The sequence below is a fragment of the Numenius arquata genome, chromosome 23, assembly GCF_964106895.1.
Source record: "Numenius arquata chromosome 23, bNumArq3.hap1.1, whole genome shotgun sequence".
NCBI lineage: Eukaryota > Metazoa > Chordata > Aves > Charadriiformes > Scolopacidae > Numenius > Numenius arquata.
Window position 1 is genome coordinate 4584098 of NC_133598.1, and position 18757 is coordinate 4602854.

An 18757-nucleotide genomic window follows, 5' to 3' on the forward strand; every position below is an offset into this window, starting at 1 on the left:
CCGCCAGAGCGCATGCTCGGTGCGGCGCGCTGACCTCAGCGCGTCACGCACGTACGCGCGTCGGTGCGTAGGTACGTCGCGTCTCCACCCCCACCCCCCCGCCCCGGTAACCGGGGAAGCGGCGGCCGGCGGCTGCGGTGCCCGAGGGGTGAGTGAGAGGGTACGGGGCCGGGAGGGGCGACGCGGAAACTCCTCCTCCTCCTCCCCGCCGCCCGGTGGCGGCCCCTACGGGCGGGAGGTGCCGAGACCGCGGCCTAGTGCGGGCTCGGGCAGCCTGGGCCTGGCCCGCACAAAGGGCCCGCCCCCGTGCCGGGGCCCCGCGGGCGGGAAGGGCCGTGAGGGGCCCCGCTGCTGGTCCGGTGGGCTAGGAGAGAGGGGTGAAGGCGAGCTGTGCCCCTCTCTGCTGCGCCTGCCTCGGGGCAAGGGTCTCCCCGCGGCGCCGGGCCGCCTGTCTCCGGCGGTGCCCGGGGAAGGGCGATCTGGGCGGGCGGGGTTGGGGGGGTTCCCTCCTCTCTTCAGCAGCCGCCAAGAACGGGAGCGGCTAAGAGATTTTGCTGCTTTTCCCCCAGATCCGGGGAGTCCATAGAAAGGGTCCGTGCCTTCGCGTTTCCTCCCTGGGAGCGGCATTCCCTGGGAAGCAAAGCCTCAGCACTTAGCCCAGGGTCTCACCCTGCGTTTCATCGCTCTCCTGTAGGAACCTTCTCCCTGTTCACTCACCGGTGGGCTCCCTAGGCAAACAGACCAAATTTTGCAGCTGTATGACAGAATAAAAGAATGATTCTTTTTATTTTCTGGGGTGGTGGGAGGGGAAAAAAGGTCGATAAGTACAGTGAGGAAGATCCCTTAAAATCGGATGTGATAACTTAAAAGGCTGCCTGCTGTGCTGTCAGCAGCAGAAGCGCAAAGTTACACCTTTCATCTGTTTGTTGTACAGTTTGTTCTCTTATCTGCCACACATCTGCAGGTGTGAAAGCTGCAAGGTGTGTCAGTGCAAGGGGGAGAACAGGACATCGGAGTCAGCTGCTACCATGGAGATCTGAACAGCAGAGTTTTCCTGAAAGTCTCCTAGTGAGCTCTGGTCCAGACTTGAGATTTATTATCAAGTCCCAAGCTGGCAAATGTTCTGCACAGGGAGCAGTAGCAGTATTTATTCTCAGATTATTTTGAAGTTGTTTCTCTTGCCAGTAAATTCTGATCTCATTGGAGGATTCTCAGTGAATGTGAGGATGTGTTTATTAAGACTAGTAGCCTTTGGGCCATCCAGTTACAATGCACTTTGAAGCAGTGGGTGTCATGCTGTGTTTGGTTACCTTAAAGGTATGACTTACTTGACCATGCAGATGAAATAATTAAATTACTTGGAATGGGAAGTGTAAATCTTAGTGTATCAGTTCAGTCTTCTCTTCGTCTAACTTAGAAAACCGAGTTCTGGGCAGGCATGTTACGTGGAGCATTTAAAATGTGGTTTGAAAAATGTAGGTTGGAGAACATATATAGAGCTAAAGGTGCTTTCTTGAGGGAGTTGACTTTTAGGCAGAAGTGTGCTTTGTCTCACAACAGAGCAGTGTGCTGCTCTGGGCCCACTTTTCTAGAGATGTCTGGATTGTAGTAGCATGGTGTTTACAAAGCCATGAAACGCTCAAGGATGGGACTGTACGGACATGCAAGATATGTACTGAGTTGACTTTTCATCTCTGGTTCCTCCTGATGTTCAAAGTTCTGGCCTCGGGTTTGTTTGTCTTAGATTGCAAACCAGACAAGACGGGCAACATCTTATGTACGCTTGAGTAGTCACTGAGGGACACGATCCGTTTTGGAAGACAACCTCTTGTTTTATTCTTTTTTCAAATTGTGGATGCTTCATACTTAGGAAAAAAAAAAAAAAGGAAGAAAGCTCAGTCCTTTTTGGGAGACAGGTCAAACCCTTTTGGGTCAAACTCTCGTCAGTCCCATTTCCACAAGTCTCTTTATCATGACTGAAGTAATCCACTTAGAAGAGAAATTGTGACAATTGTATATAACTGCCTAAAGCAGAAAGAGCATTAATTTGTCTTTTCTGATTTTAACAGATATATTGAGGACATCATGAATTGGAATAAAGGTGGACCTGGAACTAAGAGAGGCTTTGGGTTTGGTGGATTTGCCATAACACCTGGGAAAAAAGAGGAGCCTAAGCTCTCTCAACAGTCTCACAGCGCTTTTGGAACAGCCGGTTCTTCTGCTGCATTTGCGAAATCAGGACCTCCTCAGCTGCCTTCTTTCTACAAAATTGGGTCAAAGCGAGCAAATTTTGATGAAGAGAATGCGTAAGTATGGTTATTTCTTGTGTTTGTCTAGCTCTAGGTTTTAGTGTTTTAAAATTTCCAAGGTCAGGGAAAGTATCTGTGACATTTGTGAGGTTTAGTTATTTAGAAAAGCCTGCTCAAGCATAAATACACTGCATTATGGTGTAACAGAACCCCGGTAGCTTTATGGCAATAGTTTCAAGAAAAACTGAGCTGCCCATCCCCAGGTACTCCCATCCTTGCTTTGCAGCAGGCTTTTGGTGTCACCCTGGACTGATTATTTACCCTTTCTCTGGGTGTCAGCCGATCGTCTGTAAAATGAGAAGGATAATAAATCCTTGCCTTTAAATATATTTAGAAGATTGTGAGGTACTACGGCAGCCCATGGAGAGCTCTCCCCCTCTGGCTTTCCCCTCCCTAAGAACATATCTCAGCTGAGCCTCCAGCAGCTCAGTCTCATTCATGCTGTGGTCTGAACAAGACTTTGCCAGAGGTGGTGCGTTCAGAATCGGAGCCAAGCAGGATAAATTTGGGTGTCCTTTGCGCAGGGAAACATAAAACTCCACATTTCTTGGCTAATCCTTCTGTTAGCTGCATAAATGCGTTGAATAGAAGGGAGGTCAGAAAATCATCCTTTATTCACCAGCCTGGGAGAGCCACTCGGTTTCATCACATCTATTTGCCCTCCCGCTAGTTTTTAGCTTACAAGGTGAATAATTTTAAATAAATGAATAAATCTCAACATCTTTTCCTGTGTACGTACTGACTTTTATTATCCGTCTCTGTGTGGGAAACTTAACTCAGAAACCACGAAAGACAGCATGGGTGCTGTAGATGATGTACCGACTGGGCCGTTGGTTATTTCTTTTCAGGTATTTTGAGGATGAAGAGGAAGATTCCAGCAATGTCGAATTGCCATACATTCCCGCAGAGAATTCCCCCACTCGCCAGCAGTTTCATTCCAAATCAGCAGACTCTGACAGCGATGATGATCCTCTGGAGGCATTCATGGCTGAAGTGGAGGCAAGACCTGGCTCATGAAATGTTTATTAATTTCTGTGGCCGTATTTCCTCTCCAGTCAGGAGCAGCAAACGTCACTCATGACTTTGGCAGCTGTATTCAGAATGTCACTTAGCTTTTGGGTTTTCTGTAGGATGCTGTGTTAATTAGAACTCCAAAGTGGATTAGATGGGGAGAGGGTGGGTATGATTTACAGTAGCTTAACTATTTAACTGGTTTGAGCATGTCAAGGCAATAACACAAAGAGCTTTGTGTGTGTCTGAATTTGAAATTAAGGTTTTGTGCACTTTACACTACCTGAATTGAAATGATTTGTATTTATCAGGAGCTGTTCCTTAGTTACAGCTCTGTTATTAGCTGGATTCTATCACAGTGTTTTCAGGAGGAGTGCGAAGAATGTATTTTTTCAACAGCATTGCCAAGAAGTTACAGTATATAAATTTCAAAGGAATTAGTAGAATTTATTTAGCATCATAGGATATGGAACAAGAGAAAGTTTAGTCCAAAAAGTGCTGTCTTTGGCATGATGGTCTAGTTACGTAGGAACGTTTTTTCCCTTCCGTGTTTTATCATCTTGGTTTTTTTAATGTCATAATTTTATGACCTGTTAGGATCAAGCTGCTCGAGACATGAAGAGGCTTGAAGATAAAGACAAAGAAAAAAAGAATGTTAAGTAAGTTCTCTTTTATAATTCTCATGCCTGCCTGTGTCTTCTATGGTGCTAAGAGAATTCCAATGCCTTTTGTTGATGATGATTATTCTGTAGTCAATATAAGATATACGTAGTAAACAGCATTAACCAGTGCATGATGTCCTCCGGGGGTAAAGTTCTGTGCAATACAAATTTAATAACAGGAGGGCAGAATCCGTTGCAGCATCCTGTGGCAAAATGTAAGAACACTGAGAGTTATCTCACGCGAGAAGCCTTTCTAGGCCACACGAATTGGGGCAGCGCATTGTACTACTGCCACCTTCCAGATCAGCCTGAATAGTTTTTCTTCTTCCCGCATCCTTGCAGTGATCAGGATGGTTTAGTTTAAAATTACATTTCTGTGAGCAAAATTACTTAGTGCTGCCGTACCTGTAATCCTGGAGATCCTTCCAAACTTGAACTAGGTTTTAAGACATTCCCTGTAAATCCGATGCATTAGGTAGCGTGTGACAATTGGGATACTATATTTGGAATTTAAAAACAGTTTAAAGTTTTTGCAGCTTCTCTCTCTGTTTTGAGCAAGAAAAATAATTATGCTGTTGATTCTTGATATAAATGTCAGATACGTTGGTAGAACTTGCATTGCATGGGGTTGATCAGATTATACGTGGTCCTGAAACAGAACACCGGATCCAAATCACCACCGGGGGAAGTTCTGAACTGGATTTGCACTTCCTGGCTCATATTCCTCTTCAGTTATGGGACTTCTGTAGCATCGAGAGCTTAGACCAGGATGATCTTTGATGTGGCTTCTACTGGGAAGACGGAGTCCTAATCTTTCAGTCTCATTAATAGAAGTAAAAAGAAGTCTTTGCAGGGTCGCTGTTATGGTTGGCACCAAATATGAAAACTCCATGGGTTGGGATTATAAATGTTACTGAGTTATTAGTGTTGTGTCTTCCACGCAATATGGAGCTCAGCACTAATCAAATGAAAGCGTGGAGCTGAGTATGTGGAACACTTGCAGGGAAGTTTTTTTTCTCCGCTTGTTTTTCCAGGGGTATTCGAGATGACATTGAAGAGGAAGATGACCAAGTGAGTTCGTATGCAGTCTTTCTATCTTCTTTTTTTCTGTTGTGTTTTTTTTTTCTTTTTTTTGTATCTTCCCCAAATATATAACTACTAGGTACAAACAAAACTCCAGTATCGGGCGCAGTATCCGGACAATTCATCAGGAAGCTCTAGTGGCCACCCTGCTGTCTCTACCCTTCTAGGTGTTTCATTAAAAAAAAGGAAGAATATTAGGAGACAATTTCATTCTTTTTTTACTCCGTTTAAGATTTGTTTCAGTCAATTTCAGCTTCGAGTATCTGAGGGTCTTATCAAATTTGAAATTAACAGAGTCAACTGTGGAGCAGCAGTGAGAGGCTGTTTGCAGTGAAATTTCATGTCTGTTAAGGGCAAGAATCAGGCTTTTTGCTCTTTATTTTCAGAGGAGCTCCAGTTCCGATTGAGGATTATAGGCATCACTGTAACAGAAGTAATAAACAAAGAGGAAAGACGGAAAGTCTTCATTTCAAAATGTACCTTACCACTAAGTTATAATTAATAACTGTTGTGTTACGGGCAGTAACGTGGAGCGTGGAAGGGCTCTCTGGCCTCTAGGCCTTTGCTTCCCCTTCGGTGAGTGTAGCTGGGCTAAAGTTTGAGCAAAGGTACTTACACTTGGAGAGAGCTGTTGTTCAGGTGTGGTGTTTGCGTATCCATGTGACTGAGTGACAATTGGCCATGGAAATGAAAAAGCCAGATGAATATATACATTTATTTGTGATGGGATCTTGCCTTAAAAATCTGGTCTTAAATATTTGCTTGAAAGTCAAGCAGGACTGGTGTTTTCCCCATGAGAATGTCTTGGTGTGCCTGTGAGACTCTGAGACACGTACATATCTGTGAGCTGTAAGGATGGCATGTGACAGCGGTGACAGTGACTTCTGACTTGGCCTTGTGTTGAAGGGCTCTTCTGAAATAGGTTCTTCCCCGTTTGCTATTGACTCTCTCAGTGAAAAATAGATATATTTTCATTTCTTAGAGTCTAGTTAGGGGAAGTGGAGAAACTATTTTTGGCAGAGTGTGTTTAAGAAATTGTAAACATCATATGCTTAGTAACATTGGGTTCTTTTTTAAAACCCTGGAGTGTTTGTACTTGTGGAATAGATTCTTCTATTGTTAAAGCCTAACAAGTCTTGGTAGAAGGAGTTGTTAAGCAGACATGTAGGAGAAGTTTGGTTTTTGAAAGCGTTTTGTGACCTAACCGACACTTGAGTTGTTTTCTTTGTACTTACTGTCCTTCTTCTGGACATAACTGTTGGTGTTTATTAGAAGAATCAGTTCTAGTGAATTTTTATTTTTCCTCAATGGTTGGTGTGAAAGCAAACAGTCATCTAGCATATACAGCATTTAAACAAGTGTAGTAGTATTTTTGCATCCTATTGTATGTGATTTTACCGATATGTTTTGCTGCAGGAAGCTTATTTTCGCTACATGGCTGAAAACCCCACTGCTGGTGTGGTCCAAGAAGAGGAAGAGGATAACCTGGAGTATGATAGTGATGGGAATCCAATTGCACCATCCAAAAAAATCATTGATCCTCTTCCGCCTATTGACCATTCAGAGGTAGGAAGGAAGTTTATTCCGTTCTGTTCTGGCTGAGGCATTTAAGAAAGCAGGAGCTAAGAAGCACATTGAAATATGTTTGAGTCGTACTAAAGATCCTTCAAATGACTTCATATTAAACTAATGTTCTTGCAGATAATTAAGAGCTTTTTCTCAAAAGGACTCTTTCCCTCCAAAACTAAGCGTACAGAGAGAGAACGAGTCCTAGACTAACTGAATACTTACCCTCGCAGATCGAATATCCACCGTTTGAGAAAAATTTCTATGATGAGCATGAGGAGATCACCAGTCTCACCCCGCAACAAGTGGTGGAGCTACGTCACAAGCTAAATCTCCGGGTAAGCTGGTCACAAAACTGTCCTTCTAGGATCTTACTAACTATTCCCATTTTTTTTGGCTGCCTTAGTAGTTTTAATGAAGATTTTCTCGGGGAACTCCAGCTTTTGAATACCAAGCCACTTGGACACCTTCAGTGACTTTGACTTGGGGTTTTTTAGCAGCTCTTGAAAGTCTTCTCTGGACCTGTCAAAGTGGACACCCAAGGTTGCCAGTTGCGTGGTTGCACTTGGACTAAAGAACTAGGAATTGAAACGGGAAATACTATATGCAAGAATTAGTTCTATCCCATTTGTGACATGTTAGTGTGGTGACTTTCTGTGGAGGGAATTATTTGGGGAAGAAGGAGACCCATTGTACAAGGAGGTAGATAGGATGTTTAGTAGCTTATACTGATTGCCAGTTTATCTAAATTTTTATACCTGAAAGTCCTATTTACACCACACATCTGGAATTGGCACCTCATTCAGCTTCTGTCTATTAAAAAAAAAAAAAAAATATATATATATGTAAAAAGCCATTTCCGGAGGTAGAGAGACACTTTTTTTCATTTTTTGTAGAGATTGCTCTTTGTTTTTCTCTTACTGTTCATGAACAAAGACATGTTTCTGTTTCTAAGGTCTCCGGTGCTGCTCCTCCAAGGCCTGGCAGTAGTTTTGCTCATTTTGGGTTTGATGAGCAACTTATGCATCAAATTAGGAAATCGGAGTATACCCAGCCCACCCCTATACAGTGTCAGGTGAGTGTTGTTACTTCCATTAACATCTAAAGAGAACTGATAGAACACGTGCAAAGGTCCCTAGTCCTTGTGAGCGTGTATACAATTCTAGTTTCCTATAGAGAGCTGCCATGGAGAAGAATATTTGTATTTTTCTAGGAAAATAGCTATGATATTTTTTAAATAGAAGTTTACTAACTTTTTTGTCATGTTAAATGACCACTGTAAATAAATCCATATACTTTTGTTCATTTGTCTCCTAGTGAAGAACATTCAAGGGACATCTCTTGCTTATAGAAAGGGGGTTTTATGTATTTTTAGAAATTGTATTAAAAATAACCATGGCAATAGCTGAGTAAAGAGCCATACATTGACAACTTTATTCCTTTAAACAGCTTTTATTTGGATGCCTTGTAACTAGAAGAGAGGTGCAACAAGGCATTTTTTAGTTTCTTTTGGCAGTTAGAATAAATGCCATATGAGCTGGACCATTTAAGTGGTCATTCCTTGGACAGCCGTGCAAACAAAAGGGATTCTACTGCATACATAGCTTGATTATGTTAAGTAATTAAGATTATCAATAATGTGATTATAACCACACCACTTCAGATGGTTTTCTTGAAGTATAAAGAATGACACGGTGCTGTGTCCAAGGGATGTGTATTAGGACCTTAGTCCATTCTTTTTGTAAAAACCCGTAGTTGAGAGGTCCTTATAGCAACCGTAGGGATGAGCTGAGGACTTCAGCACTCAGAGCAGTTACAGAAAGAATAGGCTCAGAGAATTTGTTTTTAATGTTCTTACAGCTAGTCAAGATGCATCTGTGGACATGTAAATATATCCGTGGGGTGTTGTACGCTGCCCAAACACTGGTTTCATATAGGATATCAACAGTCATAACACGACAATTGCTTCCCGCCCTTAAAACAAACTAATTCAGTTCTGATCTTGGCAATAAAAACTGTGTAAGAGTCAACATATGTTGCTATGAGACCCTTGTAATGTGCTTTTCTCTTATTATCTGAGTTTTCATGTATTACCTAGCACAAGAGTATGCTGTGGTAGGCATAATATGGGTATAGAATCTCCTTATTTTTAGGGTGTTCCTGTTGCACTGAGTGGCAGAGATATGATTGGGATTGCTAAGACTGGAAGCGGAAAAACAGCAGCCTTCATCTGGCCGATGTTGATTCACATCATGGATCAAAAGGAGCTTGAACCAGGGGATGGTCCCATTGCGGTCATCGTATGCCCCACCAGAGAGCTTTGCCAGCAGGTAGGTGTATAGTAAACAAGTATGTGCTATACAGTGAAATTATAGAAGACACTTTCTGCCCAGATTTTTATCAGAGAACCTCTGTAAACTCTCTTACACCTGTTTTTGTTAAAGGATCGTGACAAATCGGAAATTGTTAATTTTAGCACAGTGCTCCCATATTATTCCTAAATATTAAGAATACCGGGGATGCATTGCCACAAGTTTTATGTGTAAGAGGATGGAGCCCGCAGGTTAAATTACAATTGGATGCCTAAATAGGTTTCCCAAATAAAGTATTGGAAATTATCCACACGCATTGAAGTAGTCAGCCCTGACGATTTCTGAATAATTTCATGAAGTTATTAGCTGAAAAGTGGATTTTGGGAGCTGGACTGTATTTCCCAGGTAGGTCTATTTTCTCGGATGTGTCTAATGTGAACTGTGATGTGCTTTGTTTAAAATTTTCAGATCCATTCTGAATGTAAGCGCTTCGGGAAGGCATATAATCTGCGCTCGGTGGCTGTGTACGGAGGAGGAAGCATGTGGGAGCAAGCCAAGGCCCTCCAGGAGGGGGCAGAGATAGTTGTCTGCACACCAGTAAGTACCTGCATGCACCCAGTGTAATTTTTTTTTGCTGCTTAACTGAAGCTGAGTCAGATTTCTAATATCATTGGTGATGCAGAATTTGTTTGCTGATCGCTAAAATCTAGGATCTTCAGAGTTTATCAGATGTTGAGAGCAAATATGCTGGGATTATTTGTGTTCCAAGACAAACTGAAAGAGATTAAGCCAAATATCGTGGGATTAAATAGCCAGTTCACAATTAAAATTTAATTGTAATGAAGACTAGGGAATTTTAGGCTCTCAGGACTGTTATCCCTGAAAATCCCATCCTAAAATTCAGCTTGTCCAATGTAGTTGATCAGAGTTTCAGGAATCTATTTCTGTGACTTGAATACTGACAGTTAGTTCTTCGATGAAGCCTTAAGATGTTTTCAGTTCCAAGTCTCTGTTAAGTGAGGATAAAAAGCAGTTAAGTGCTTGAAGGCTGCATATATTCACATTTTTTAAAATATGCTTTAAAAACTTGGCTTTTTTTTTTTAATAGGGTCGTTTAATTGATCATGTGAAAAAGAAAGCTACGAACCTTCAGAGAGTCACTTACCTCGTGTTTGATGAAGCTGACCGAATGTTTGATATGGGTTTTGGTAGGTAATGGACAAAAGTCACTGTTTTGGAAAGCAGTGGTGTCTAGTTCCCAGCTTAGTAGGGCTGATTATAACCCCTGTAGCTTCATATACTCGCAAATACATTAAGAAAATATTTTATAGACAATATATTTAAAGGTCTAGTATATGGTGGTATAGAAAGACCAGTGATGTCCTATTTGATGTCGAAGTCCAAAAACCCTGATTTTTATCTTAGAGTTGCTGAATAACTTTTGGGAAGTCACCTCAGTGCTTTGATTCTGTGTGTCCAAACTAGTGGTGTTAAAAGAACTTTATACTTTATTGGAAGAGGTATGGTCATTCAGATCTGGATGATTTTGAATTTGTGTTCAAGACTCATGGGACATGGCAAAGATTTGACAGTACTATAGTACTGCAAACAGAGGGAGGCACTTTTAAGACATAGAGGGTACGCGCAGGCTCAGCTCAGATCTTTGGTTGTGGAACGTTTTGCGGAAGGAGCTTCCAAAAGTTTCTTTGTAACAGCAAAGGAACTTCCATTGTGCAGCAAAGAGCACCTGGAAGTCACAGTATAACCTTAAATACCGAGTGAGAGGCACTTATTCACTGGAGGCACTTATTCACTGGATGGTTATTTGTTAAATAAAACAATGAAGTTGCTTTTTGAGTTATTCTACTAAATACTGAGTGTACAATGTCGATTAGAACGTTTTCCCTCTCCTTTCCAGAATATCAGGTCAGATCAATCGCAAGCCACGTACGTCCTGACAGACAGAGTAAGTATAACCACGTTTCAGACTAAACTCCCGAGAGGCGAAGGAGGGGACATGGTGGGCTCCCGGTAAAGAACCTGGAGCAGAGATTGCATTTCTTGTTCTTGACGCAGCTGCGCAATGAGACATTCACGAGAGTCCTCCGGTGTTAATTTTCAGCGTGGGCTGTTGGGAGGGAGCGCTTGTGAGTGTGGTGAAACATCTGTATTTCATCGGTCACGTGTAATCCCTCCACAGCCTTTACTTGGGGAAAAGATGATTAGCTGAATTAATATTAGTATGGGCTGGGATCCTGTGTTCTAAGCTGCCATGAGAGAATGTTCCCAGCAGTGCCACTTACTATCCACATCTAGTTTCAGATGCTGTGAAATATGTTTCCACTTCGAGGTATTCTAATAATGTGATTGATAATTTTCACTAGAACCGGTAGAACAGACTGTAGTTTCAGATCACTGACATCTGCTACGGTTGTACAGGTCCTCATTCACGACATCTGTGCAGTGTTAAGGAAAATGTATTTTTCAAGGTGTTAAAATACTGTTTTTTTCTTTTAGCCCTCTTGTTCAGTGCCACGTTCCGCAAGAAGATTGAGAAATTGGCTCGAGATATTCTGATCGACCCAATTCGAGTTGTGCAGGGAGACATTGGAGAGGTAATTCCACGTTGCTCCTGAGAGAGAGAAACAAACCTTTCTGTTTCTGTTTGAAATTTATTTTAAACTGCTGTAGCCATCATGTAAGTGTAAATACTTTGTGCTTACCAAAAAGTAGTATGGTTTGGGTTTTTTTTATTTTATTGAGCTTTTCTTCTGCCAACAAATATTGTTAGAGTGATGGCAGGTTTCATCAAGGAGGGAAGCGACATTAATGCAGTGACTGATTCTATTATTATTATTATATTTATTTATTTATTTATTTGACTGAATCAGTGCATATATCATTTTGTTTTGTTTCAAAACTATAAATAAATTACAGCTTTTGCGATGAAGGATTTGAAACAAACTAATGTCTTTCAGCTGGTTTACATGGGAATGTTGATTCACTACTTGCTTGACAGCAGCAGCTGAACCATCAGCAGCTGAACCATCAGCAGCTGAACCATTAGCAGACACATCACAGCTCAGAGAGGAACTTTCTCTGATCGCCACGTGAATAACTTTTACCGATGAGCCCCTTCTCCATCTCAGACCCTGCTCTTGCACAGTCTATTTTAGATGTTAATAGCATCTGTCACAAGAGCATCTAAATTGCAATACCCAGCTTTAGATCAGTAGGTACTAAACTGCATCATGGCAAGGACTGCTTCTCTCAGATTCAGCAGAGAGTAACTCATTTAACCCCTGCCTTTCTGCGCTGTGAAGATGAAGTGGTCGCTAGTTATTCAAGAGCTGAAACCTCTTTTAAAGGAGAATTTTGGTCTCCTGCTTCTCCACTTTTTATTCTCACCTCTAGTTTAAATTCCTGGTTTTATTCTGCCATCTGTGTTTGTTTGCCAAACTGTCATTTCTCTCTTGTCTTCTTTCTCCCCTTAGGCAAATGAAGATGTTACTCAAATTGTGGAGATCTTCCCCTCTGGCCCTAGCAAATGGAACTGGCTGACTCGACGCCTTGTGGAGTTCACATCTTCTGGGAGCGTTCTCCTCTTTGTCACCAAGAAGGCGAATGCGGAAGAGCTGGCCAATAACCTGAAGCAGGAGGATCATAACCTGGGGCTTCTTCACGGTGACATGGACCAGAGTGAGAGGAATAAAGTCATTTCAGAATTTAAGAAAAAGGGGATCCCGATACTGGTAGCTACTGATGTGGCAGGTATGTGATGTCCTAAGAAACAGCAGCTCGTACAAGTTGTGGATATCAGCAGAAAGGCTAACACACATCAGGGGACGGCAACAGGGTTGGCGTCTACACCTGCTGGGCGCTGTGTTCCAGGTGGTTTTTCAGAAGTAGACAGTGTTAGCAAGGGATTTTATTCTTAAAGTCTTTCAACGGTGTTTATATTACAGTCTGACAGATATTTTTTTAATATACAGAAAGAAAATAAGCTCTTTCCTAAGGAATTAGTTGCTGTTCATTAATCAGCTGACACATTATGCATGCTTAAATGAAGAGGAAGAGGACATGCTTGAAGCCCTCTCTAGAACAGCTTTTGTACCCAGATGTTCAGCTGAACAAAGAGTGAATTTCAGTGTCCTTTAATAAAGCCCTCTCTTCCTTGGAATAACAATCATTTAAAGAGACCTCTTCCATCTCCAATCCTGGGAACTTGGGGATCGGTGTAACTTATACTACTCTTGGGGAAGATATTGCTACACTTAAGATAACAACAAGTTTTAATGTCTTAACTGGGGCATGTTCCTGTGGGAGCTCCTTTTGTGTGTGGAGCAGAATGAGTGGGTATGCTGGTATGAATGGGGTTGCTTTGAGGTCATTCAGGATAATCACACTCACCTCTATGTTCTTTATTACAGCCCGTGGGTTAGATATTCCTTCCATTAAGACTGTCATCAATTACGACGTGGCTCGGGACATAGACACGCACACCCATAGAATCGGTCGGACTGGCAGAGCTGGGGAGAAGGGGGTTGCCTACACTCTGCTGACTCCCAAGGACAGTAACTTTGCTGGTGATCTTGTCAGGAACCTGGAAGGTGCTAATCAACATGTTTCCAAAGAGCTGTTGGATCTAGCAATGCAGGTACAAACAAGCAAAACTCCTTGAGTAGAGGAAGGTTCCTTCCATCGTTAGCGCAAAATCAGGAGCTCACGGACCCATTTCTGGTTCCATCGTGTGCTCACAGTGACCTTTTGGCAGCCTATACTGGTTTTAAATAGGCTTTCTAGTGGTTTTAATGGCCTGTGAAAGAATCCATGAAGACATGAAGATTTTAGAACACAGCATGTAATCTATTTTGGGGTCAGGCATTGCCTAGAAAATTAGGAGCTGTAATTGGCTGATGCCAGCAGAGCACTCCAGCTCCAGGATCTCATTACAATCAGATTTTCCATATGCATTTGTGGCAGGCACCTGGGAAATGCAGCTTAGTTGAAAGCTAAACTAGAAAATAATTACAGGGACGTTCACTCCGTGAAATGGTTGTTGCTTGATCATTATACCTGCTTGGCAGTGCTGTCTGGCAGGCTCGCTATATATAGGTATGACGGGTGGCTGAAGCAATTGCACTTGCGCCTCTGAACTCATCAGCTCTTTAAGTTCTGCAGGAGAGCAAAGGCTTTTTGGTAATTCCCAAATGCAGAGATGGATTAGTGTGGTTGTGACTTCGTTGCCAAACAGTTTGGGCACTCTCTGCCAGAAGTAAGTATTTTTTCCGAGGTACAGAGGCAGAATTTCCAGAAGGGACAGAAGTTGTGAGGCAGAGCTCCACTGGCTGCCTTTGAGAGGACAGTATAGAAGCTAAATGGCTTGGTTTATTGGCTTCTTCAGGTTTTAAGAAACTACAGGGCATAAAAAGGGGTGCAGCCAAGCATTATTTAAAAAGCTGGTAAGAGGAGGAGGTCTGGTTGGACTGCCCTTTCCTGGCCACGGCTTGTTGCAGGAGGTTTTGCTGATGGAACATCATTTCTCCTTAGCTGGGCAGGGGGCTAAATCGATAAAACCCCAAGTATGAGCAAGTGCAGAGCTCCCAAGTGAACAGCGTTAGAGATTGCATTTATTCCTGGCTTTATTAGAATGCAAACCCCCAAAACTTCAACACGGATGAAAGTTCAGGACAAAAAATTGGTTTTCATAAAAAGCATTTGTAACAAAAATCTTCAGACCCACACAACAGAACTGTCTGCAGTTTAATTTCAAAGCGCTGTCTGTTGCACCCCATCCCCTTGAAACAGCTGTGTTGTTGAATAGGAAACGGTATATTTTTCTTTTTCTTTTGACATTCTCAAAATCCTTCTTTTCTGAGCTTCATTACGTGCATTTATGAAGTTTCTTATTCCCTGTGTTGAGAAGCATTTGTCCTTCTTTTGTACAGAATCCATGGTTCCGGAAATCACGTTTCAAAGGAGGAAAAGGCAAGAAGCTGAATATTGGTGGTGGTGGCTTAGGCTACCGTGAACGTCCTGGTCTGGGATCAGAAAATTCTGTAAGTAGAGATGGTGGAGCAGTTGTTTACAGATTCTTGGAACTTTTAAACTTAGTATTGACTACTCTTTAATTTAAAAAATCTTCTTAGTCTGGAGTATAGCCTCTGCTTTCAAAGGTTTTCATAGCTCAGAATCTTGCAGTTAGAAGTTGCTGAGGTGAAACTCTCCCACGCTGTTATCCTCTCGTCAGGAGCTGCCTTCTTTAGGGCCAGAGTGATCCAGAAGATTTGGAGATTCTTCCCAAAATAGACTGTCAATGCAAAATACATGCTAATAAATTACTCGAAAGGCCATTTCCAGGCTGATTCTTGGCAGCAAAAAATCTTGCAGCATTGGGAATGCTTACCAAGGTAGGAAAACAGCTCATCGCCAGTGTGTGTGGGGACAGGGTTGTAAACATCCTGAAAACACATCGTGTTCAGCATCTTTCAAAAAGTCACAGCTGAAGCCTTGTTCACACTTTGTCTTGGCTGTGACCTCTCGGAAAATCTCCATTTGATTGCATTTTGCTTTTCCTTGTTCCGTAAGGAGCTGGGAAATGCTCCCACTGTCGACTCATGAGTCACTATGAATTAATGCATCTTCACTTTCCTGTCGTCCTCAAGGTCATGGGACAGACTGTTCTGCTGCTCAGCGCTCTCCACAAGTTTCTCATCCTTAGTAGATGTACTTCCCGAGTGCAGGGTCACGATAGATTTGGAGAATGGTTGAATTGAAAGTGTCTGTGTTGGGTAAATCTCTCCAGTTGTCCTTTGTCTTTTTGCGTAGGACCGTGGAAACAACAACAGCGTGATGAGTAACTACGAGGCCTACAAGCCATCCACCGGGGCGATGGGAGACAGACTTACGGCAATGAAAGCAGCTTTTCAGGTTGGTTCGATCATTTGTACTCCAAGTTCTAACTCAAGAGGAAAGGACATAACACGGAAAAAACTTACTACTGATGATTCAAGAGACAACTTTTATTTTTTCTCCCTTGAAAATGCAGAAAATCTGTTGATTTGAGGGGAGTCGAGTTTGGTAGTTGTGGTCATGTCTCATCCACGCGCACTCTCAAGGTGGAAGAATTAATATGCAGGCTGGACAGAACCCGGTTGCCTAATGTTAATTTGCCAAACTTACTTTGTTTTCTGCTGCCTCTTTGCTCTCTTTCCCTTCTTTCCCTTTCCTGCTCCTAGGCTTGATCCTGTTCAGGTTGCTTAGCAGCAATAGTTCAATTGCAACCAAAAGAAACGGGGAACAGAGAAACCCTTTCTCTTCAGTGTAAAAATTAACCCCACAATATAGGAGTTCCCTTGTTCCTGTGGTCTGGTGGCAGATGCCCGTTACTAATCCTGTGTCCCTAAGCACAGCAGCAATGTCATCACTCCAAGATTGACTCCCCAGAATTCAGACAGCTTGTGTGTGCATGATGACTGCCTGTTTTGTGGTGCGGTGTAGAGGCAATCATTACTCTTTTTTCCTTCTCTCTCTTTCCGGCAGTCCCAGTATAAGAGCCACTTTGTTGCCGCAAGCTTAAATAATCAAAAGACTGGTAGCTCCGCTGCTGGTGCCAGTGGCTGGACCAGCGCTGGGAGCTTGAACTCAGTGCCGACGAGTTCAGCACAGCAAAACGCTGCAAACCCTGACAGCCCGATTGCAGCCGCCGCAGCGGCGAAGGGTGTCCCGGGTTTCACCAGCACGGGGAATTTGAGCAGCGTTCCCACTTTTCCAAGCGTCGGAGTACAGGGCTTCAACAACACCGGTGGCAGCGCCAACAATCGAGAAGGCAGCGGCAGCACTGGCGTTTCCACTGCTGGTGGCAGTGGTGGTGGTGTTGGTGGCGGCGGTGGTGTTGGTGGCACTGTCAGAGAACGCTACAACGACAACCGGAACAGTCGTCACAATGAGGTCCCGCGCCGCGGAGAGGGCGGCAGTCGCTACAATGATGTGCAACGCCACGGAGAGGGGGGCGGTCGCCACAGTGACGTTTACCGCCACGCAGAGGGCCGACACGGCGACAGCCATCGCCACGGGGAGAGCCGGCACCTCGCCGACATGGGCAGCGGCAATCGCAATAATGGTGATAACAGGAATAGCACCGAAGGTAGGAACAACGAGAACAGGAATGGCGAGAACAGGAAGGATGCCAACAGCCGAGACAACAAGACAGATGGTTTTGCTGTCCCAGAGCCCCCAAAACGTAAGAAGAGCCGGTGGGACAGTTAAAAGCTGGTATTTTGCAGCCTGGAATCTCTGCAGGTAGTGTTGTCTTTTTTTTCCAGAGGATTTCTTGGGGTTTTTGGTAACTGGTTGTTGAGCAGCTGGGGGAGGAGAAGGAAACCATGCAAACTACCCGTGCGAGTCTGGGCCAGTACATCTGCGGACAGATTCACCCTAATGACGTGTACACACAACACTTAGTCGAAGAGAAATCATTTTGATAAAGCTCCCTGGGTTCTGCTTTTAAACATTCAGTGCTCAAGTGACTCTCCGCTGGATTTAAACAGATCTTCTTGACAAGAAAGAAGCTGTTTCACGTCCTTGGAACGTTAAGAAACTGTTGTCCATAGAAGTATAAAGTAGTCTTTTCTTAACCAGCGTTCACATTTAAAAAAACAGTCCGTCTAGAGATGCTCAGGAACCCACCTGTTAAACATTAATCTTTCAGCAATTTGTTCAGTATGGTGAGTTCTTCCCCAATCTCTTCTTTTTACATACTCTCTTTGCCCCAAATAATTTGGCCTCTAGGTTGCCCCTTCCATCTCTCCCCATCAACTAGGAATGTATCAATTTGCATTGCTGAAGGTGGGATGAAGCAAGTTGATTTTTCTTTCCTTTTTTATTTTAAAGAAGCTGTTCAAGGCATCTTTCTCCAGCCCAGCTAACCCCAAATTCACACCTAGTGTAGGATGGACTCCCTGGCTTGTTTGTGGTCAGTAAATCACTCCCAATCCCATTGCCCAGGTATATTTTTTTTTTTTTTTTGCTTTTACAGAACCTCTTCTTTCCTAAAACCCTTCGTTTTGGTGGAAGCCTGCATAGCAAACTTATCTCTCTGCTGTGCCTATGCGCCCTCTGTTATGAGAGGGCTGAGTGCTTTCTTCAAATTAAAAACAAAAAAGGGAAAAACCATGTAGACAGCCCACAACGGCCAAAGGCTGGTGCCCCCCCTGAAGCGTGGGCAGATGAAGAGGCTTCATTCAGAAATTCAGGGACCTGCTGCTCTGAAGCCTTTAGGGAGAACCTGAAATGAAGTGGAACAGCTCAAATATCGCCCCAGATTGGCCACATGTAGTTAAAACTGTAAAATCTTACTTGACCCATTTTTAACTCGTCGTGTGTATTACCCGGGTTTTTTTTTAACATAATTTTTCTTTTGCGCCATAAAGGTAAGGAAGAACTCTTTTGTTGAAACATGTCAGCACCCACCTCTGTCTTGTTTCTACTGAGAGAAGTATCAGAAACTGTCAGGTTTTTGTGACATTGTGATGTTTTCTTTATCAGCTGTGCATTTACTTTCTGCTTGCTCTAGTAAATGTTTTATTACTGGGACAAAAATATCTGGCACGTGCTTTTTATTCCCCACCTCTTCCTTTGGCTGGAGATTGGACTGACTGGAGGTTGGACCGGGTCCCTTTCTTTCACCAGAAGTTGTGGGTCGGAGTAGATAAAAGTCTTCCTGTGGTTTTCCTCAGTGTCTTTCACCCCAAACTGGTTTGCAAACCCTGTTTTAGCTTCAAAGCCTCCTGGGGAATAGGTTTTTCTCCCATTT

General features: G+C 43.1%; 1 protein-coding gene across 1 annotated transcript; it reads left to right on the top strand.

The window, feature by feature from the left end:
• Positions 1-65: 65 nt before the first annotated feature.
• Positions 66-18538, top strand: DDX42 (DEAD-box helicase 42). The gene is made up of 18 exons (XM_074162991.1): positions 66-148; positions 2070-2306; positions 3158-3308; positions 3918-3979; positions 5017-5053; positions 6482-6631; positions 6865-6969; positions 7587-7706; positions 8785-8961; positions 9412-9540; positions 10052-10151; positions 10862-10909; positions 11461-11558; positions 12438-12714; positions 13374-13600; positions 14892-15002; positions 15772-15873; positions 16486-18538. The coding sequence occupies exons 2-18, from the start codon at positions 2086-2088 to the stop codon at positions 17209-17211; spliced, it is 2841 nt and encodes a 946-aa protein (XP_074019092.1). The 5' UTR covers positions 66-148; positions 2070-2085; the 3' UTR covers positions 17212-18538.
• The last annotated feature ends 219 nt before the right edge of the window (positions 18539-18757 follow it).

Bases quoted from the DNA above. Each gene is read 5' to 3' on its own strand.
- DDX42 (XM_074162991.1), top strand. From the start codon at position 2,086: ATGAATTGGAATAAAGGTGGACCTGGAACTAAGAGAGGCTTTGGGTTT. The intron at 5,054-6,481 runs GTGAGTTCGTAT...GTTTTGCTGCAG, and splicing joins TTGAAGAGGAAGATGACCAA to GAAGCTTATTTTCGCTACAT. The intron at 6,632-6,864 runs GTAGGAAGGAAG...TTACCCTCGCAG, and splicing joins CGCCTATTGACCATTCAGAG to ATCGAATATCCACCGTTTGA.